Source organism: Petaurus breviceps, unplaced genomic scaffold (genome assembly GCF_028583685.1).
Source record: "Petaurus breviceps papuanus isolate PSGF00001 unplaced genomic scaffold, PetGlider_PUasm1.0 185, whole genome shotgun sequence".
Classification (NCBI taxonomy): domain Eukaryota; kingdom Metazoa; phylum Chordata; class Mammalia; order Diprotodontia; family Petauridae; genus Petaurus; species Petaurus breviceps.
In genome coordinates this window covers 21,092,302-21,115,502 of record NW_027185797.1, presented here as the reverse complement: position 1 = coordinate 21,115,502, position 23,201 = coordinate 21,092,302, and the positions used below count along the sequence as shown (strand labels likewise).

The 23,201-nt window shown below is 39.9% G+C and overlaps 1 protein-coding gene across 18 annotated transcripts in view; it reads right to left on the bottom strand.

The window, feature by feature from the left end:
* The window catches only part of RBMS3 (RNA binding motif single stranded interacting protein 3), a 1,480,592-nt gene that overhangs the window by 580,973 nt on the left and 876,418 nt on the right, over positions 1–23,201 (bottom strand). For 13 of the 18 annotated variants that reach the window (XM_069088563.1, XM_069088548.1, XM_069088550.1 and 10 more), the window contains one exon: positions 18,961–19,136. In XM_069088563.1, the coding sequence (XP_068944664.1) occupies positions 18,961–19,136 (176 nt within the window). The remainder of the gene's footprint in view (positions 1–18,960; positions 19,137–23,201) is intronic. The other 5 variants (XM_069088553.1, XM_069088549.1, XM_069088559.1 and 2 more) reach the window with 1 other exon arrangement.

Below are 23,201 nucleotides of genomic sequence, written 5' to 3'. Positions count from 1 at the left end.
GAGAGAGAGAGAGAGAGAGAGAGAGAGAGAGAGAATGAACCATTTTTCAGGAACCATGTGTCTCATTCCCATTACCTTTATTTTCATTCACCAGCCACATCAGCAAATGTGCAGATGGCCCTTTGAGCATAAGGGATATACCTACTGGGTGAGAGTCCCTCATGGAAAGTCTGTGCTATTTCCCATCCACAAAAACAAACATTCCCCTATGCTCAGGGTCTAGGAACCCTAGATGTAAAAGGAAAATCAGAATATGCCCTGAAAAGAAGGGACTTTTTTGTTGGGAGAGAAGGAAGAGGGAGCAGCTCAGAAATCTGGCAGAGAACTGACTATCTCCTCTCACCTTTCCCTGCTTACTTCATCTTGACAACTTGCCTTGCCAGGTTCCTTTCTCAGATCTTTCCATAGAGAGACGCATGTAATAGATGCTGGCAGGATCGAGCTGATTCAGTGACTATCGCTTCCTAGCCTTCAGCGACAATGGAATGCCAAGCTCTCATATTGATTCCCCTCTCAATCAGGCTCCTGTAACAGCAGGCTCTGGCCAGAGCCCTGGCAGAGTCACTAACAGATGCCAAGCATGCCCCTGGGCCTGGGGGGAGTCAAACGTATGGTTCCAGCCAGACACGGCAGGAGACTAAGGGAGAACAACCCACTGGAGGCTGCCCATGCCCATTCAGCATCCATGGGAAGGTGGAAAGGGAGAGACTGGGAAAACAGTCAAAAGTCAGGGGAACTGGCTAGAGGAGTGAGCCCAGCATGGCAGCCACAGCCTCCAGTGCACTGCATAGATCGGCCCAATAACCAGCTGCTTGTCTGGCGGCCTGTTGCCAGAAAGTATTCCTGGAGCTCTGCCAGCCAGCCGGCACTGTCTCTGAAAGGCTGCAGATCAGCAACTTTCTCCAGCGTGAGGACCAAGAGGACATGCAGAGCCCATCCCTACCCAGTAGGAGGGCCAAGGGCCTTGCTCTCCTCTTTCGGGAGTCCTTGACTGGAAAGGAAAAGAAAAAGGATAGAGGATGAAGAGGTGACCTTCCTGATGTCAGGGAAATGCTTATCACTGACCAAACCCTGGCACCTTCAATGGAGGTGGGGGTGGGGGGAGAGAGAGAGAGAGAGGGAGAGAGAGAGAGAGAGAGAGAGAGGAAGAGAAAAGAAGGCAGTTTACAGGTTTCTTTAGGAGATTGATAGGTTGATAAATAGATATACAATGTATGGAAGGGCCAATGGATAGACACACAGACAGCTAAGCAGGCAGATAGATGAGCACATAAATGTAGATGGACGTGTAGGGTAGATGATGGATAGTTAGATAGATAGAGAGGTAAAGAGATGGATCTAGTATTTATTAAGAGTGATAGGCTCTGTGCTACATGCTGAGAATACAAATATAAGAAAACACCAAAAAGCCCTGTCCTCAAGAAGTTTTTGTTTTAATAGAGGAAGACAGCACATAAAGGGGTAATAGAAAGTATGGTTGGGGAGGAGGTGCCCATGATGGGGCATGGGGAGGAAATTCAGAAAAAATGCATTCCTGAGAAATCAGTGTCAGATGCATTCTGTACGCCCAAACCTATTTTCTGATTGAACGATTCTTGGGACACTCTGTTATGATAAAGAAAAGAAAAAGACTGAATTTAGATGTGGAAGGCCTGGCTTCCTCTCAGGACTCTCCAGAGATTCTCTAAGTCATGGGTTCTTGGCCTTTGCTTTGTCTCAGGCCCCTTTGGTGGCCTGTGGAAGCTCATGGAGCCATTCTCAGAATCATTCTTTTAAATGGACAAAAGAGAACACATAGGGTTAAAAAGAAAACAAATGATATTGAAATATATAATTTTTTTTAAAAAGTTGATGGACTGCAAGTTAAGAATCCCCAATAAGTCAACAGTTTACAAAGGAATTCCTGAGCTGTATGGTAGAGGGAATTTCTTTCTAGACCAGGGAGTTCTCCATACCAATCAGACCAAACATTACTATATAGTAATGTAGATACACATACTATCCATACAAATACATGTATGTGTTGATGCATATTTTTAAATGTAATACAATAATAATAGCCAGTAAATATATATGTATATGTATATAAAGATTTTCAAAGTACTTTACACATGTTGTCTCATTTGATCCTTACAACAAATCTGGGAAGAAGATGCTGTTATCCCTATTTAACAGATAAGGAAATAGAGACAGGTAGAGGTGAAGTGACTCTGCAGGGATTACACAGGGAGTACATTTCTGAAGCTGGATTTGAAATCAGGTCTTTGTGACTCCTGATCCAGTGCTCTCCCACTTGGCCATTTCTAGCGTATGTGTATCTCTGCGTAAACAAACGTATTTTAAATATAGTAAATGTCTGCACATACACACAAGCATGACCTTAGGTGAATTGTTTGAATACTGAGGGTCTTAGGATCACAACTCTAGAGCAGGAAGAAGACTCAGAGGTCATCTAGTCCAAAGACTTCATTTTACAGAGAAGGAAACCGAGGCCCAGGAGGTACAGTGATTGGTCTTAGGGCCCTCAGACCTTACCAGAGCAGACTTTGGAATTCTTCTGATGCCACTACCAATCTGTTTCCCTTGCACCATGCTGCCTGCCCTGCAGAGAACACAGGGTTCAGTTTCTTCTATAACATGAAGGGGTTGGATGGTTTCTTCCTTCCTTCTAGCTATTAAATTCCAAGATCTACAACTGATTTAACGTGAAGACAATGGAAGATATGTATGTTTGCATTCCAGGAACCTCGGTGCAGCTGCTGCTGTCACTCTAGGGAAGAAAAGCACCAGCCCTTCAGAAGTGTACAAGTGTGAACAAGCTGTAACTTGACAATAGCCCTGATTTATACACTTGGCTCTAGCCAATTTCTCTGTGCTGGGTGTCTGTATAATAAGGTTTACCAGCATAACTATTGTTCTTCAGTCATGTCCAACTCTTTATGACCCCACGGACCATGGCATGCCAACACTGTCCATGGGGTCATCTTGGCAGAGAAAATGCAGTGGTTTGCCATTTTCTTCTCCAATGGATTAAGGCAGAGTTTGCACAGCTAGTAAATATCTGAGGTCAGATTTGTCTTCCTGGTTCTAGGCCCAGGGTGCTATCCACTCTATCTACCTGCCTCCTGGGCAAACAGAGGTTAAGTGACTTGCCCAAGGTTGCACAGCTAGTAAGGGTCTGATATCAGACTTGAACTCAGGTCTTCCTGACTCCAGACCTAGTACCCTATCCACTGAGCCATCCAGCTGTCCCTTACCAGTATAACTAGGGACACATAAAGAAGGTTTCCTGTTTTCCATGATAAGGGCAGTGGGCAGCCTAAGGGCAGACATGGAACACTGGTGAGTTTCCTACTATTTCACTATTGTTTTAGTGTTTGGGCCTCATACATTACCATCACCCAGGTCTCTAATATTAGGTAAGGCAGCCAGGGACCCGATCAAAGATACAGAGGCAAATCATCATTCTGTGTGGATATGCAATGATGGTCTCTGCATCTTGGCCCATATGAAGACACAATCAGAAACTTCCTCCTCCTCCTTCTCTTTCCTCCTCATTCAGAAAAGGAACAGTTACAAGCTTTGATTCCATATGAGAAACATAGGGTCATAGATTTGGAGCAGGAAGGCATCATGAATGTTACCAAGTCTAATTTTTTCATTTTTCAGATGAAAAAACAGGCCCAGAGAGTACTTGCTATGAGTCCCACAGCTAGTAAGTATCTGAGGTGGAATTTGGGCCCAGGTCCTATTGCCTCTAAGTGCACACTCTCTATACCACACTGGTTCCTATATCCTAAATGATGGACAAGACTTAGCTCATGTATCATCCCCAACAGGAATATTTCCCTCCTATCAATCCCATCAGTAATCTCTCTCTGTGCCCCTTAAATTCTCATGCGAATACATGCTGCATGAACAGCACCATCTCTCTCCAGTAGAATGTGTTCTAGAACTAGACTGTGGGATTGCACATTGATTGTGGAGCTAGAAGAGCTCTCAGCATCTATCTAGTCTAACCCTCTCTTTTTATAAATAAGGAATTTCACACCCAGGGAGGTTGTGACTTGTCCAAGTTCACACAGGTAAGCAAGCACCAGAAGCAGGCTTTTAACTGAAGTCTTCCTAATAGGTGTTTAGTGAATGTGCTTTGGAATGGATTAATTGGTTATACGGACATAACAAGACACTGTCCTTTTCATGGCACATTCCTCTACGTATCACTCTTACACAATTCTCAATAATATTTTCATTTGCATATGCACTTTATGGATACTATTGTCGCTGGATCACAGAGCAGAAATGACTGTTAAACTATGTGGGTGACTTTAACCACTCTTCTTCTAATGGCTCAGAGAACCTGAGAGCAGTGAGTACAGACACTCATTTATTGAGTCCTTCTGTTCTCTTTGCTAAGGCAGGTGTGCAGATAAGGCAGGGTCCAAGCAACTGGTGATGGTCTCTAATGATTACCAGGTGCTGGCCAGAAACTAAGGGCTTCCAGTGACTCTAGGTCACATGTAACTCTTTCGAGGTAAAATTATCCCCTTCATGAATCCTCACTAGATGCCAGTATTAGGGAAACATCCAGCAAAGCAATATTTCCCATAAATGCACACAGTCAAAAGAGGATGCAGCATTTTAAACTCTACCTATGTTCACCTTCAAACCAAAAAGAAGTAGGATTGTAATATCATGGCAAGGCGCCAGTCAAAACCACTCTGTTTGCTCTGAGAAGTTTCTTAGAGTCCAAGCTATTATATGGCAGGACCACATGATTAAGTCCTCTCAGGATCCTAGAATTTCAGAGGTGGAATGTATCTGTGATTGCATATCCAGCCCCAGCAACCCCTGGGCTATAATCTTGTCGATATGATTACTGCTAGCCTCCTCTTGAGAACCTCCAATGTGATGGACTCAACACCTCTTGAGCTAGCTTATTCCAATAACTTGCAGGCTATTAAAGATTGGTTAGATATTTATTGGATAAAATACCTAAGAGTTTTGTCAAAAGAAAAACTCAGAAAATTATTGAATATCACCATCTAATACATTTATGTCACTTTAAAAAAAACAAATATTTTAGCAGTGGTATGATGAAAGTTACATCAGATCAGTGGTATTTGTGCTTGTACAAAGGTACCATTTGGATGTCATAGCAATACAATGAAATTCACAAAGAAAAAAATCTGCCTTTGGTTTTATATTTGTATTTTTTTTCAGAAGTTTTTCATAGCATCAAGTTGAAATGTGTTTCTCCATATGGTAATCTGTATTGGGAAGCAGGAGGAAAGTGCATTTTCAATTGTAGGAAATAGTTTGTCCCAAGGCAACCATAGGTATTGTCATTTATTTCTTCAATGACCATGTCAGGACTGGCCATCATGTGACACACAATGTCCTGGGAACCATGGCTAAATGCCTAGAAAGCTGAAGACAATGTTCTTACCCCTAAGAATAAGACAATTGAATAGGGAGACAACACACACACACACACACACACACACACACACACATACACGCACACAATGTGACAAGAAGAAAAATGCATAGCGACAGATTCTTAAACACAGATTAAGAGAAAGAAAGAGAAGACATTAAGCAGTTGGTGAAAATAGTAGAAGATGAGAAAAAATTAGCAAAGGAATTTATTTAAGAGAAACTTCCTAGCTCAGTCCACAGCTATATGTTTGTAAGAGAGTATAGTGGGTGTTGGTTAAGTCATAATCAGAAGGATGGAAGAGGTTGTAAGAAATGTACAAAAATTGTTTGTAAAGCCTAAAAAGTAAATTCTAGTAAATGACAATAGCCCCACTCTATATGCATATATGTGTAGATGCACGAATACAAAATATGTATACAAGTTGAATAACTCATATTAGCTATACTGTCTGCCATTTGTTCCTTCTTTTGATCAAGGTCTATGATTTCATCAGTGTAGGCGACTCCCATTACGGGAACTTCATCCAGTAATGCAGATTGGTGACCTCTCTGTAACTTATAGTCACAGAGAGTTGCCTGGTATACCAAGGGGCTAATCACTTATCCATGGTCCCACAGACATATGTCTGTTTCTGACTACAAGACCACTCTATCCACTAACCATTCCATGCTGGAATCACCATGTAAAATTAGGTTAATAAGACCAATCCTTTTTCTTTAGTCTAGTGGTTTTCTCCAGGTTATCTTAGAGGAATTAGCAAAATTCTATTCAGTACCTCATAAAAACTCTTCTGGATACAGTGGTCTTTGGTTTGCAAAGTGTCTGCCTTGCACCAATCACTGAGGCAGGTAGTGATACCCCCATTTTACAGAAAAGGAAATAGAGGCTCCAAGGGTTCAATGATTTGCCCATAAACATGAAGCTAATGTGAATCAGAGACATGATTCCAACCCAAGTCAAAGACCTTTCATGGCTCCCAATTTCCTTCATAAATTAGAGAATCACCCACTGAAAATCTAAACTCCTTCATAATCTGGCATCAGCCTCCATTTCCTAATTTATTTCTTTATTCATGTAGTCTGTGTTTTGAGTAACTGTACCTGTTTCATGATATCTAATTCAGTATTCTTTCCTCCTACTGTTTTTCTGCACAGTCTGGCTCTAATATCTAGACAATATTCCGTCACCACTGAAACTTAGAATACTTAACTTCCTTCAAGGCTCAGTTCCTGTGGGAAGCCATTCCTACTCCCCACCCCCAAGGTATTATAACCATGTAAAGTAGCTGCTATTATCACAAGCATTTCTTAGGTGTGGACATTGGGGCTGAGAGAGTTTGACTGACTTGCCCACACAGTTAATGTCAAAGGCAGGATTTGAATTCATTCCTCCTTGACACCAATCCAGCATTCTATACCCTTCACGACCCTACCTGCCTTGATAATAACCTTAATGAAGTTGCTATTCTTCAGTCATGTCTGACTCTTCACAGAGAGTAGGGTCCCTGGGGTTTTCTTGGCGAAGGTACTACAGGGCTTTGCTGTTTCTTTCTCCAGTGGATTAAGGCAAACAGGAGCTAAGTGGCTTGCCCAAGGTCACACAGCTAGTAAGAGTCTGAGGCTGGATTTGAATTCAAGTCTTCTGTTATCAGGTCCAGCACTCTTTCCATGGAGTCACCTAGCAGTCTCCTGTCAGAATGAAGTAGCATCCCTGAAAAATCCCCTTTGGTTAGAGAAGTATAAAGATCCAAAGAATGATAAGGGAGGGAGAAAGATGATTTAATTCAATCCAAAAAAAAAGTAATGCTTTCTAAGAGCCTACTGTGTTCAAGGAAGACACTGAGTTAGAAATGTCAGATCTGCAAGTGACCTTGTAGTTCATCTAATCCATTGCTTTAACTTTACAGATGGTGAAACTGAGGCCCAGGAATGGGAAGTGACTTTTCCAAGATCACACTGCAGAGCCATCTCATAGAACCTAGTTCTCTTGGTTCACAGTTCATTGCTCTGTCTTTGACACCACAATGTTGCTCATTCAGTCAGTCAATAAACATTTAAGTGTCTGCTATTTGCCAAGCACTGCACTTACAGCGTTTCTTGCTCATACAAGAAAACCTTCCAGGAAATAATCCCAAAGAAGCTTCACCATGGAAAAGAGAAAGAAACTCACAGTATTCCTCAGTAGCAGTGTAGTAAAGTGGAGAGAATAGTGCCTTCTGAGTCAAGTCCCAGCTCAACCACCGATGAGGTTTTGGGCCAGTCAGCCTCTCTCTGGACCCTTGTTCCTAATCTTTAAAACAGAGAGTGTTGAATATATGGCCGCTAAGGTCCTTTCTTGTTCTAAACCCCTAATGCTAGGCTACTATATTTTTTTTTAAATAAGAAGGATTTGGGGTTACTCCACAATTAAATGAATTGTAGAAATACATTTGATTTCGAGTTGCAATCCCTTCTGTATATTTAAATTCATAGATCTTTAATATTAATTGGCACATAGTACTTAACAGAGCACTTAAAAGCTTTCTCTCTATTATATCACTCCAGTGCATGATAGCCCTTTTAGTAGTTATTACAAATATTACTGAATATCCCCAAAGTCTTTAAGCTATTAAAGCTTAAAATGGCAATGGGACACCAATATTTCCCCTACTTTATGCTTGAAGAATCTGAGACTTAGATGAAGTGATTAACTCATCATCACACACATTGTCAGAAGGAGGAGGTGAACCCAGGCCTTCCTGACTGGATGCCCAGCATTGTGTCTACCATCCCATGTTCCCCCTCAGTCTTGAAATTAAAGTACAAAAGGAATGTAGAAACCATTTAGTCAAAGTTCTTAATTTTAAAATGAAGGAAACTGAGACCCAGAGAATTGTTGAATGACTTACACAGCATTAAATGTCAGAAGCAAGATTCGAATACAGACCCTTCAACTCCAAATCCATGACCCTTTCCATTGTCCCCTATGAATTAGCTTTACTATTTCTGTTGTGTGTTTGCATTTGCCATTTCTTTAATCAATATTTCAATAACCTGTGTCTCTTACTCTCTGATTTCAAAGACAATATATTTGTTTAACATAGAAAGAAGAGGTGGCAAAGAAGAAGGGGAAGAAATAAAAGGATAGTTTGTTAGAATTACAGAGGAGGGAAAAATCACTAAAGGAAAATATAGCCTCCGTAAAGCACACAATTAGCTTGCAAAAATGACTACACCTAAAAATATAAAAAACAAAACAAAACAAAAACACTCCCAAGCTATTGACTCATCAATAAAAATCTAGTCACTACACCATAAAAATGGCAACACACACCAATTACTCAGACAACAGAGAAGTTTTAAACTACATTATCCAATTCAATGAATCAAAGCTGGCATTCTAGGTTTCACTTTCGCCTACAGAATTCTAGTGGATTTTTAAAAGGAATCGTGATATTCCCAGGCACTCTAAATATAAAGGCTTTCAAAATGTGTCTTATATTGAATTTATATGTATTTGAGCAGTGCAAAGGACAACTTTGGAGAGATGTATGAGTGGATAAGGAAGTGGGCCAGGAATGTAGGGAGACCCAAAGGAGGAGCAATGTACATTTGACGCCCACCCTCAACAAATCTGGAGGAAGACCCCACCATGCTGCATAGACTCCTGACAGGATTTATGGGAGAATTTAGACACGAGTCACGTAGGAAGAAGAGTTATCGATGTGTTGGAATTTGTGAGAGAACTTAACCGTATGGACAAGATCACGGATCTAAGACCATATTGAAGTGTGTTATAGTCTGAGGTAGGCCAAGACTAGATTTTCAGAGTGTGTGTTATACCATTACGATATGGTGAATACAGGAATTTGGGTGACACGTTGATTAAGTAGTATCCTTTGTCATATTTCTGTTTGCTGAGGGTGACTTAGAAGAGGATGGTAGATAGAGAGGAGGCCTTGGAGTGGAGAAGAGGGGAGTTTAAATACTGCCTCTGACTTACACTGTCTGTGTGACGCTAAGTACATTGCTTAACTTCTCAGTGGCCCCTTGGGATTTCTCTGATGATAAGAGCTAGCAATTATATAATCCTTTAAGGTTTGCAAAGAACTTTACAAATATCATCTCATTTTAGCTATACAGCAACGTGAGGAAGAAGGTGTTCTTTTGATCCCATTTCACAGAAATGGAGGCAGACAGAGGCTAAATGATTTGCCCAGGGTCACACAGCTAGTAAATGTATTCGGCTAGATTTGAATTCACTCTTCCTATCTCTGAGTCCAATTCTCTGTACACTAACTGACAGTAAGACTGTTAAAGCAAAATTGGTAACCTACAAAAATGGAGAGAATTTCCATATTGGAATTCCTCATACTAATGCAATCATAGATCTCAACTACAAAAAATAAAAATAAAAATAAAAAGAATAGTAAAAAGGAAGAGACCAAAGGTTTGGTGTGTTGACAAACCTTCTAAAAAGCACCATCATCGCTTTTTCTGTCTTTCAATTTTTTTTTAATTTTAGTAAAACTGATACATGAAAATGTGAATTTATAGAATATCAGGTTTGGGATTTATGTGAAGGAAAATCAAGGTACTCTTCGTTATTTGAGAGAAGGATTTCATGCTTTACAGAAGGATTCACAAAATACAAGTTTAAATTACTTCGGAGTCTGTGTGCATAGTGGTTAGAATGCTAGAGTAGCAAAGATTTGGGGTTCAAATCATTGAAATCATGCCTTAGACACCTAGTAGTTCTGACCTCCTGTCAGTTACTTAATTTTCCTCTGCCTCAGTCTACTCAACTGAATTATGGGCATCATAAAAGCAAAGTTGCTTTTATTAGTATTATAGATGATGATAAAATATGATAATAGTAACAATAAATAAATTCACTCTCCATATCCAATGATTTGTCAAGTATCATGACTTGTGGTTAATTCTACCTCTACGCATTTCATATCTGTTCCCTCCCCTCCTGATTTCATCACCTTTTTCCCAGCCTATTGCAATTGCTTTTGACCCTGTTTCCAGTCTCCCCTTTCTTAAGTGGATCTTCCACACAGCTGCTAAAGTAATCTTCTAAACCACAAGTCTTCCCATACTACACCACTACCTAAAACTCAATGGCTTCTGGGGTGGCTAGGTGGCACAATGAATAGAGCATCAGCCCTGGAGTCAGGAGGATCTGCGTTCGGATCCAGCCTCATATACTTAACACAAAAACTAGCCTGTGACCTTGGGCAAGTCACTTAACCCCAATCGCCCTCCAAAAAGCAAAAAAAAAAAAACCTTCAATGGCTTCCAATTTCCTCTAAGACAAAACCCCAGTTGCTCAGAATGGTCTCATTTCTCTTCAGGCTGTATTCAAGATTTGTTCTTTTAATCCCTAACTCTTCATCCTTCAGTCTCATTCCAGTTCTGGAATCAATAAATTATAAGCACCCTCATAGAAACAGGGAAGGCTGGAAGAAGAGACACAGTGTGGGGGAAAGATACTGAGTTCTGTTGTGGACACATTGAACAATTCGGGTGGTATGTATTTATAACTCTGTCCTTTAAGTGCATCAGTAATTAAACCCCTCCTTGCTGGGACCATGCCAGAGGTATTCTGATCATCAATGTCTGGATTCTCTATTCGATCTCATATCTTCCCAAGCAGATTGGAGAACTGGCCAAGCTGGCCAAATGAAGACTCACCTGGAGTGAGATGCTTTTAATTCTTTCTTATGTTCTTATTAGAAAGACGTTACAAGAAAGAGCATAGCAATTTCCTAGTCACATATTTCTTGTTTACTCGGTGACTCTGGGTGCATGATGACTTGTTTCCTTTTAGTTGTATGTGCACAGTTTGACAGATTACTGTGACAAGGTTACCTTTAAATTGATAAAAGGCTTGATTGTGTCGGGGCATTTGTCAGAACTGTCCGACGCTATTTATAATGGACTAAGCACGAGAGCATCCACAGCGCACCAGTTGACTCGCTACCTCATCTGGCTTCAGCATTCCGTGCCTGGCATGAAAATGCTGGTGCAAATGGATTGGGGAAAGTCTGGGAGATTAGCCCAGGCACAGAGTTTCCCTATCAAGCCCAAATATCAGCTGTTTGGTTCCCTCGTTTTCAATTGCTGGAGTATCTGTCTCCTTTGGCTCCAGTAAAAGTGGCAAGCTCGGTGTGGCTTTAAAGGGGCAGCTAGAAAGGAAAGGAACTAAGCAAGTAGGAAATTTGCATAGAATGGATATAAACAGGGGAAATCCTTCACCAGGTGCTCTTTCTAGGACTAGAACTTGGACACTTAGACAGGAGTTTTCCTGCTTTTTTATCTTTGTTTAGCTTCAGGAAGCTTCAGAATCAGTTCTGAATTCATAACAAAAAGGAACCATAACAAGGATATGATAAAACATATATATATATATATAATATGTATATAATTCTGTACATGCATATGTATGTGTATACATACACACATTATACACATATGTATATTCATGTGTATATGTGTGTGTGTTTCATACACACGTATATGTGAAGAATGGAGGAAGAGAGACAGATACAGAGATAGAGATATAGAAGAAAACAGAGATACAGACAGAAAGAGACAGAGTAGACAGAGAAAGAGGAGAAAGACAAACAGACAGGCAGAGAGATAGGATGGATAGGCTTCATGGATATAGTGTCGAGAAACGACCTTGACATACTGTCTATGTCAGAGACAAGACTTCCAATAACTTAAGGCTAGCCCCTCTCTTCACTCTACCACACTTTTTTTTCTAAGCCCACACAACCTCACAAAGAAGTGCGTAAGTGGAGGATGGGGGATTCTTAAAACCTTTTTGAGGATTCGTTAAACTTTGTAAGACACTGGGGATCCTGTGATAAGAGGTACCATGGGCATTTCAATAGGAATTTCATTGTTGTTTCCAATTATGCTCATTATAGAAACTACTTAGGTGTTTTTTTTTAAAGAACATTTTCATTTTACTCCAAGGATGTATTTTGACGCATCTATTAGATAAACTTAAAACTTTTTATAGAAGTGGTATAGTCCAACAGATAAGGGCAGTCTTAGAGTTTCCAAAAGTCATTAATCCACAAATATTATATTAGGCTTATAAAGCTTGCACTGGTCTATCTTCACATTAAACTCTGCTCTCCCTCTGTTTCCTCCTCCCTTCCCCATATGCCAAAGCTAAGAGAAAAAACATGGGCATCTTTTTTTTTTCCCCAGTAAACTCACTGTTCCTAATAAACAAAGTCCATTTCCCACCTTTGTGTCTTTTCATGGTCCATTCATCTCACCTGACTTGAACTTCCTTCTCAGTTCTGCCCTTTAAAATTCTGAATTTCCTTCAAGATTAAGCTCAGGTACTCCCTCCGATGAAAGGATTTTCCTTATTCCCAAATAATTATAACTGCCTCCTCTGAAATTATAGATCTTGAACTGCAAAGAACCTCAGAAGTCATCTCTCATTTTAAAGATGAGAAAAGTGAGGCCAGAGAGTTGTGAAATCACTTGCCTAAGATTTGCAAGAATCAAGTGATAGAGTTCAAACTTAACCTTGGGTTCCACCATGCCAAGTTCAATGCCACCAAATCATCCTTACATTTCTACTTGTAGTTTCTTATTGACAGTACTTGGTTCATCCCCCTACTATGAGAACTCATGGTACCCCCTCAGCACAGAGGCTGTTTGTCTTTTTATTCCCAGTACCTTGAAAATAATAGGCATACAATCAATAATGTTTGAATTGTTCAATGGACACCTTTCAGAAATCTCCTATGAATATAGCTTCTAAATGAAAACCCAACCCAAAGGGGCATCTACAGATTGAATTTATTCTAGAATTGTTCAATTTTCTTCCTTTTGCTCTGATTTTTCTCCCCTTCCTTAATGATATAGGCCCATGAGAGTTGTTTATTTTAATAGCTATGAAGGAGGGCAGCAATGTGGAAATGGGCAGAGCATTGAGGGCTCTGGAATCAGAAGATTCTGACTCTGAAGCATTCTTGGAGGTCTTTGGCATGTCATTGAAACTACCTCTCTGGGCCTCAGCTTCCTCCCCTATAACATTCGAGAAATGTACTAGCTGGCTTCCGAGAGCCCCTCCAGCTCCAGATCCAGCTATGATTTTATGTCCTCTTATTTTATGGATAACACACTAAAAGTCTCATTATAGTAACAGTCCGTTGTAGGGTCATCTCTAGATGACAGCGCATTTTTGAACTAGACAAAATATCAGAAATTATCTGACTTTTCTTGAACCCATAGAAGTGTTCTCCAACCCACATTTGTCACTTGTTCAAACAGAGATAAATGCTCTTATTTTAAATCGACTCTGGATGATGGAGTTCTAAGTCATAGGGCTTTGTGTTCTTAGAGGAAAGGTGGTCTATGGGGCATAAAACCCAAAGAATATAGAAATGCACCATATCCTTCAAGAAATAACCAAGTTGTAATAGATTATTTTATCCAAGCTATGTTATATTTAATTATCTAAAGACATTTTCCAGAGATCCCATGAGGCCAAGCATTCTTCATGGATGTTATTTCTCTATATTTTCTTTTTCACTTTTATCTTGCTTGTAATTCTATCTCCAGATCTTTGGTGATAAATGTTAATGGGGCTATTTAATAAGAATTGCGAAGGGATGCTACAAATCCAGATGACATCCCTTTGCTCTTGGATTATACATTGAGAAATAATTTAATTTCTTTTTCTTTAATATAATTTTCTTTCTGTTCATTAGTATTAATACGAACACTGTATACTAAATGCAGGATAATTCAATATATCTCTGCCTTCTTTGTACTTCTGTGTTTTCTATTATCTTATTACCATAGATATTAGCAAATATTACATTTCCTATAAAATAAGAAAAAGTGAAGTCAGAAAGGACTTGCAATTTCACAGCAAAACATTATGGGAAATGGATGCTAATGGAGGCAGATATTTAGAGTACAAATAGAGGCTTGTTTTTTAGTGATGCATGATTGGGAAAGTGAGTGAGGGTAAATCAGAATGCAATACTTTGAAGTTTTATTCTTGTTTCTTCTTTTGCATTAATTCCTTCTACTATCTCAAGTCATGATTCCTCTATACCTAAGCAAACAATTTTCAATCGAGTTAATAAATCTTCAATTACTAAGACTTTCTGAACTGAGCTAACCTGGCCTTGGGACCACAGTGAACAGGTCTAGAGGCCCCCTTTAAATTCACCAAGAGATCAGATACATATTGTAAGATGAGTATTCAGTAAAAAGGTAAGGGACGTATGACCAGAGTCTCCAAATATCGGGAGAAGGACACACATTGGCAACATATGTCACCTCATGTCATGGTCTGGCCAGCTATTAAGAGGTAGCAAATCACTGAACAATGTTTGCTTCAGTTTCCTCATCTGTAAAATGAGTTGGAGAAGGATGTGGCAAACCACTCCAGTATCTTATCTTTGCCAAGAAAATCCCAATTAGGGTCATGGAGATTCGAACATGAGTGAAAAGACTGAACAAGAAGAAGTTTGGAACAGCTGAGGCAGAATGACTCCTAGGTAAGATTTCAAGCACTTTGGTTTTCTGGGACTGTATTCATAGAAAAAGGGAAAGTCATCCTGTAGAATGTTGAAGCCAGATGACACTTTCTCAACCAGCTAGCCTATACTTATTTTTCAGATAAAGAAACTGAGTCCTGGAGATTAAAGCAACTTGGTGAGGGTCAAATGGTTCATTAAGTGTTACCATGAAGATTTGAACCCAGGTCTCCTATGACTCAAAGTTCTTCCCAGCACATCAACTTTTCTCATCAAAGAGAAGGAAAAACAGTCAGTGGCCTGAAATTTTCTAAGATACAGAAATAGACAGTGTCCTGACATAAATATAAATCTTTTTTTAAGAGACATCCATGGGAAGCAAGAGTATTTGCTGTGCATTTGCATGACAAGATTCTCTTAAAGGAGATGAATAATTAAGTTGGAGGCACATATTGAAATAAGATAAAATCTTTAAGCTCTTTTAAGAGACCCCATTTTCCTGAAACTGTTATTTTATTTTGTTTTAGCATATTGCTTTAATTCTTGGGAAAAAAACTGAAAGGTTTGGTTCAGAGTGTGGATTTGCCCTTCACTTTTATACCTTCTGCTTTCTTACAACTCAAGGAGTTTCCAGACCAGGGGGAAGGACAGCAATCCACACACTGCACTGGCCCCGGATGATATTAATCTGTATTTGTAGCTTAGTTTACCTCCCACTTCCTGTTTGGATATTTATTCCCATTCTTGAAAATTCAGAATGAAGACAAATAAATATTGTCTGCTTGGTTTTCCTCTTCCAATCCTTTAGAGGTTGGAAAATTCACAAAATAAATATCTATTTTTTTAAAGGAATTGCCAAAATGAAACAGAACAATTGAACAACATCCTTCCAAATCTACAAAAATAATATTGTTGAGTGCCAATTAAATGACAAATAAGTACATCGATATTGCTTCTGATTGAGAATCCTATGAGAAGAAATCCCCAGATTAAAAAGATTCCATGCATTCTGTGATAACCCATTTTAGATGCTTTAACAATACAAAAGAAAATAAAAACAATATTCTCCACAGGAATATTTTGTGCACCTGTCAGATAAGGGTCTTAAAGGGAGGCAGCTGAACCTTATAGGGACAGTGGTTGGTTGGAGTCCAGAAGTACTGAATTCCAGACCAGCTCTATGTCTCTGGGCATTTAATACTCAAATCATTCAATACTCCAAATTATTGGGAATTTGGGGAAAGGGAAGTCTTTTTAAACCTTATTTTTCTTTTCAGAAATAGCATTTTTAAGCTGTCTAAAATATTAGCAGGAAATCTGATGACAAAGGTAAGGTAAGCTGTATTCATTTCAACTAATATAGCTGGCAAAGTTTAATATAATTTAATGGTTTTAAAATCGATGGTTTAAATTGTAAATATGTTAAGACGCAGCATTATATAGAAAGTTGGTTTAGTAACTCAGCACTTTCAAGCAAAAGACAAACTCAGACTTCTGTTAGTCTCAGCCTAACTCTTACTGATGTATAGGCCATGATTACAACTAATCTCTCTGGGACTCAGAGGACTCCCTAAACTGAATCTATAGTCACAGAAGGGGATCTATGCTAATGAAGTGAATTTCCATTTGGGATTCCTCTATCAAGATTCATCATAGATTTAGATCTAGAACTCGATCTATCTTAGAATCCAACTGCTTTATTTTACAGGTGAGAAAAGAGGCCTAGAGACATTATGTGACCTCCTCAAGGTCACACAAACAGGAAGCATTAGAGATTGAATCTGAACTCAGGCCTTCTAACTGGAGAGTCAATATTCTTTCCACATTACCATAAGATAGAATAATTTGCATATTCACATAAAGTTCATGAAACCATATTCAATAAAAATCAAATTTCTGCTGGATTGCACTGGCATAAGTGAATTGTATTAGTGATCATAACATGGGTCAAGCTAGGGTATGGATTCAAAGGGAATTAGTTAAGTAACACAGCAATTACTTGTTCACATGGTTCTGTCTGAGTCTACATGGCCCAGTGTTTCTGAAAGGGAATGCTTTTGGATAGGGAGATAGGGGTTAATTAAAGCAAAAACTATGAAGGGCATGAAGGGGAAGAGTCATTAATGGAAAGAACCTGGGATTCAGCAACGACCTAAGTTCATTTCCAACTCAGCCATTTGCCTAACTGTGTGACCCTAGACAAGTCTATTAATCTTTAAGGCCTATCTGAAAATTGGGGGAAATGGTGCTTTGAAAACTTGCCTCGCAGGGTTGTTGTAAGGAAAGAGCTTTGAAAACTAGAAAGTATTATGCAAATGTCAGTTATCATTATGAAGTTAATGTTTTCTGACATTTTTATGTCATATCCTTTCCTGAGAACTAGCCTTTGTATGAGATATTTGTCTACAAGAAAGAGATTGTTTCACAATCTTTTAGTACTTGATAAAAACCGTATACAGACAAACACAGATACACACAGCTAGATGACTCAATGGATAGAATGCTGGCCCTGCAGTCAGGAGGTCCTGAGTTCAAATCCAGACTCAGACACTACCTGTGTGACCCTGGGCAAGTCACTTAACCTTGCCTGCCTCATTTTCTTCATCTGTAAAATGACCTGGAGAAGGAAAAGGCAATTCACTCCAGTATCTTTGCCAAGAAAATCCCAAATGGGGTCACAGAGAGTCAGACACAACTGAAACAATGCAACAATAACAAATATGCATACAACCAACCAGACTGACATGTGCAAGTCCTGAAATCAACCTTGTAAGAGGTCCATTGTGGGTGGTATCTATCTCAACCCACGTCAGCTGATTCAGACTTCTTGAGGGCAGGTATTATCTTTCTGCCTTTCTTTTTCTCTCCAGTGCTTAGCACAGAGACTGGTACATAGTAGGTGCTTAATAAATGCTTGTTTTTAAATGAACACTTATTATTAAACTGACTGTTGACTGTCTGACCTCTACCGATTCGTGGTTGGCTTAGCACATATTGTTGCACAATCTAAGAGTGAATAATCTTCCTTGGGGAAGACTCTACCAAATGGATAAATGGTCTTAAGGCCTGGTGTTTTCTATGCAAACAAACTCAAAAATCTCTCAGGTGGAGAGATCTCCAAGACCTCTTGGTGGACAGACTATACACGGGAAGAATCTTTTTTACAATAAACCCAACAAGATGTCAGCCACTCTTTGCTTGAAGACCTCCAGTGGTATGTTCCAAACTAGCCCATTCTCACTATTAAGAAGTTATTCCTCCCTCATCCTCTTACATAAACCCAAAATTTCCCTCTTGTTGCCTTTTATCTATTGTTTCTACTGCTGCCACCTGTGACTAATGGGTCTTCCAAGAGACACCCCTTCAAATAATTCTAGATTGTTATTCAGCCATTTTTCAGTTGTGTCTGACTCTTTGCAACCCTATTTGGAGTTTTCTTGGCGAAGACATGCAATGTTTTGCCATTTCCTTCCCCAGCTCGTTTTACAGATGAGGAAACTGAGGCAAACAGGGTTAAGTGACTTGCCCAGGATCACACAGCTAGTAAGTATTTGGGGTTATATTTGAACTCAGGAAGATGAGTCAACTCCAGGCCCCACACTCTATCTACTCTGCCACCTCTGCTGATCATTCTATAGCATCCTTTTGAGGCTCTTAAGGCATCAAGCTGGCTGGTCATCTCAAAACTTTCTTCAAATTATAAATATCATTTCTAAAGTTTTGTGCCCAAAATTCAACATATTTCTGTAGGTATAGTCTTTCCAGGGCAGACTACAGTGAGACCATCAATCACTTCCATTATCTGGACACTGAGTCTCTTTTCACTCATCCTAAAATCAATCTGTTTTCCCTGCTATTATATCCTCACTCATACTGGAGAGCTCATAGTCCACAAGACCTGCCAAACTGCTGCCACCAGAAACACATGAACCCTTTGGAGGATGACCCATCAGAGCAGTGTACTTTAGGGGAAGATCGAGGCTTACTAAGCATTGTTAAAGACACTTACGGCTGACACAGCTTGATTAGGTCCTGGTCCGTGGTGCCGGGTGGAAGGCCTCGAATGTACAGGTTGGTTTTACTCAACTGTTCTCCGCTATTGTTGTTGCTGCTGCTGTTGTTGCTGCTGCTGTTTGTGCTGGGGCTGGGAGGAGCCATGGGGTGGGGAGCTGGTGCATAGGACTGCTGCAAACAAAAAGAGTTATTAATGGACAATCAAGGCCACCACCAGCTCCCAGTTCATCAGGTCAAATACAGTGCAAGGTGAAAGTCGACTGGCCAACCCACTCATGCGTGCCTGTACACACACACACGAGAACACACATACACAGATGCACACAAACATCTGAGTACCCAGCATCTACTCCTTTTAAATATGATTGTCTTGCCCTTGGCAGTGAAACTGGAAAACTATGATGCAGTCACAATGAGAAAAACAGAAAGACTCAAGTTGGGAATATTATGTTTGTTGGAGTTGGCCCATAATGCCTGAGGTCATCCTACTGCTAGTATTACAAGGGCTCTCTCTGTCCTCTTCAATGACTTCTGCAATCTCTTTTTTTCCCATCTTCCTTTTCTCCATTCTCTTAGGCTGACCTCTTCCTCAAGCCGGGCTTCTATTTCCCCCCTCTCTAATTTCTATTCCATCCCATGTCTTTCTTGGATTACCCACCTCCTCCATCAATAAAATCAAAAGAAACTTTTAATGGCAATGGTAGGATGGATCCAAAGATAGTGAAACACATACAGAGTGGCATCGCACAGTGGAAAATCAGTAAATTAGTGCTTCACCATCCAGGCTCACATCCCATTGGCACCACTTCCTGCTTGGACGACCATCCTAGAAAAGTTGCTCACTGACTCTGCTCATCAGTTTCTTTATCTGAAAAATGAGAAAATTGGACTGCACAGCCTCTGGGGTCCATTCCAATTCTAGTGCTAGTACTCCATGATGATCTGTTGTTGTTCTTCTGTTTTTTAATTACATTCTTGATTTCTTTGGTCTATAGAAATTGGTGAAAGAGCTCCTTTTACCAATACAGATTCACAGTTTCTCAGAAAATAATCATTTGAGAAGTTTCTTGGGGCACTGATCAGTTGTATAACTTGCCTAAGGTCATATAATCAGCATGTGTCTAAGGCTGAACTTGAACTCAGGTCTTCCTGACTCCAAGCCTAGCTTTATGCCATGGTTGTCTCTCAGGATATTTAATAAGGAGATGGATGGATGGATGGATGGATGGATGGATGGATAGATAGACAGACAGATATAGATAGATAGATAGATAGATAGATAGATAGATAGATAGATAGATAGATAGATAGATAAATAGATGATAGATATGCATATCCATTCAGATGTTTAAAGAAGACACATAAAATGTATGTACTAGCTTCCTTCCAAGGCCAGCTGAGGTGTCATCTGCCACATAATCCTCTCCAACTTCTAGTCGTTAGTGATCTCTCCCACTTAAAAGCTTTCAGGTAGGATTATGTAAATACCATGTATTCCCTTCAAAAGAATATGAATTGTTTGAAAGCTTTTGTCTTTATATTCCTGAAGCCCAGCACAGTTGTAGTACAAACTTGGCATTTCATAATGGTTTGTTGAATTCAGTTGAAGGGAAACAAAAAGCATAAAGGCAGCGTAGCATCATGCAGAGAAAACTGACCTTGTAGCAGGAAGAACAGGGGTCAGATCTCACTGTGATAACGTACTGCTGTGGGACGCTGTTCAAGTCACAGCCCCTCAGTGCTATAGGCAAAGCTTATCAGATTCTATATTACCGAGCAGGTCTTGACCTGCTTTTATAGAGAGGATTTCTTTTTCTGGGAGATTGTTATATCAATGAATTATTAGCTTCATGCCCTCCACCTCAAAGATGTGACTGTACCAACATCAACATAGCTCTTTCTCTATACGACAGACTCTTAACTTGGAGTCAGCGAACTGTAAAATATAGATATGGATATATGTTCATATAATTAAATACATATGTTGATATATAAATCAAGAAAGATCTAGATAGACATTGATATATTGATAATTATGTCAATATAATTGGTTTCCTTTGCAATCATATACATCTTGTTTTATTTATTTAAAACTCTGCTTCTGAGAAGGGCTCTATAGGCTTCCCCAGACTGCCAAGGGTCTACAACAAAACAAAGGTTAAGAACTTAACACTGTTGATGAAGCAGTTGACTAAATAACACTTAAAGAATGCTTTAAGGTTTGCTGAACACTTCAAATGTTTTCCAATCTCTGACTTGCAGGCACAAGGACACAATTTTGTAAATGTTCCTACCCACTGCACTCCAATCAAATATCTTTACTGCTCTACACTCTTAGTAAAGGCTTAAGAGAAACTCCCTAAGGATAACTACCTTGCTGATATAGGTACTAGGCAGAGCTTGGAGGGATGAGTCTCAAGTGTCTACAATTGTCTCATTGAAAAGTTGTAAGCAGAAACAACATATAAATATCCAAAGTTCTGGGGGCAGAAAATGGGGGCACACACAGACTGCAGAAAGTTTTTGGCTATTGGCTAGAAGTGACTCTGCTTCCTTGATATCAACAGATTGAACCTCTTGGTTATCAAGATCAGAGAGGAATGAGCTAGTCACACACATAAGATCATAAGGCATGGTGATGTTTAGTCTGACTTCCTCAAACTCCCAGGGTCACCCGTTCTAAGTCCTCAGCTATAACCTAGATTTTGATTTCCAACTGTCTACAAGCAGAGCCTTAAGTTTGTTCCCAGGGGAAGAAAACAGCACCAAAAAAAATACTCTCAATTCTTAAGAGGAAAGGACATAGTCCTGTGATAGAGAGCAGAGACCCAGAGACAGACACTTTAGGAAAAAAAACCCTTCTAGAATAGGTGAGATGGGAGAGAGGTGACCCAAGCTCACCAGCTGAGACCTGATCAAAGTCTTTATTCAACTGACTAGATGCTAAGCTCTGTTCTATTCAGTCTGAAGGTTTGCACGTGTTGTCAGCACCCTGGAAAAAAGCCCCAGACACTCCACTGAAGTTGGCTCTGCCTAAAAGATGGCTTCCTCTGGCTGCTGTTCTGTCTCTTTGGGATTTGCCGAATCATAACATAGGATCTCTGCAAACACTCTTTTCCTTCAAGCTTTCTCTGTCTGGGTCACAGTTCCCTAGATTTGGAGGCAGGAAAGCCGAGTTCAAAGCTGGCCTCAGGTATTTACTAGGTCCCCCAGCTGAGAGTGCCTTTCCTCTGAGATTACCATCTGCCTCCTCTGTACGGGGTGTTCCAACAGTCTTATTAAGCTATTAAAGTTTCATTAAGACTTTTGGGATACCATGCATATCTCTTGTATGTATCTAGTATCTATTTCTCCCCTAGGGCAGGGAATTATAATCTTATTGACTTTAATGTTAACAAAGTCCACTTCCTACAACATCCCTTTGAGTCAGGTAACTTTAAGCATGATTATCCCTGTTTTACAAATGAGGAAACTGAGAGGCCAAGAAGCTTACCTATCCAGTCATACAAACATTGTCAATGCCAGGACTCCAGCCTGAGGCTTCTGCTTCTGAGGCCATAACCCCACCCGTGCCAGCCAATAAGTTTCTATCATGTCAAACCTGATATCGGGGGCTCATCCTCTTCCTCCTTCATTCTCTATGGTTAGATACTCCTTAGAATTCAAGTCCAGGTGCTATTTCCCACCATCAAAATTCCACTTGGAACATTATCTTTATTCCCATTGCTACATCATTCCAGAGTGTCAGTACCTTAGGGTCAACTTTCTGCATCCAATGACCTAGTGCAATGATATCATACTCTAATGGGAATCAATCTTCACCAGCTAGCTACATATTGACTTAGAAAAAAATTAGCATCATCTGTACTGCATTGAATTTTCATTCCTTTTGTTAAACTTTCCCATTTACATCTTAAGCTGATTCAGGCAGGAGTTGTGGGCATGTGCATGGGCCAGGAGTTTGATACCTCTGATCTATCTGATCTCCCTATGAATATCTAGTTACTCTGTCTTCCAAACCAGACTATATACTACTCCAGTAGACAGAGCTGCATGAATAGGGACCCAGCTAGTTGGATAACTCAGCTCATCCTCTCCTTCACCTTCTCCTTCTCCTCTCCAAAGGAAGGTAAATTTTGATGACCAGAAGCTGCCCACTAAACATGGGGTTTACTGGCTAGATTCCTTCTTTCCTTTTTTCTTCCTTCCTCTTTCTTTTTCTCCTTTCTTTTTTTG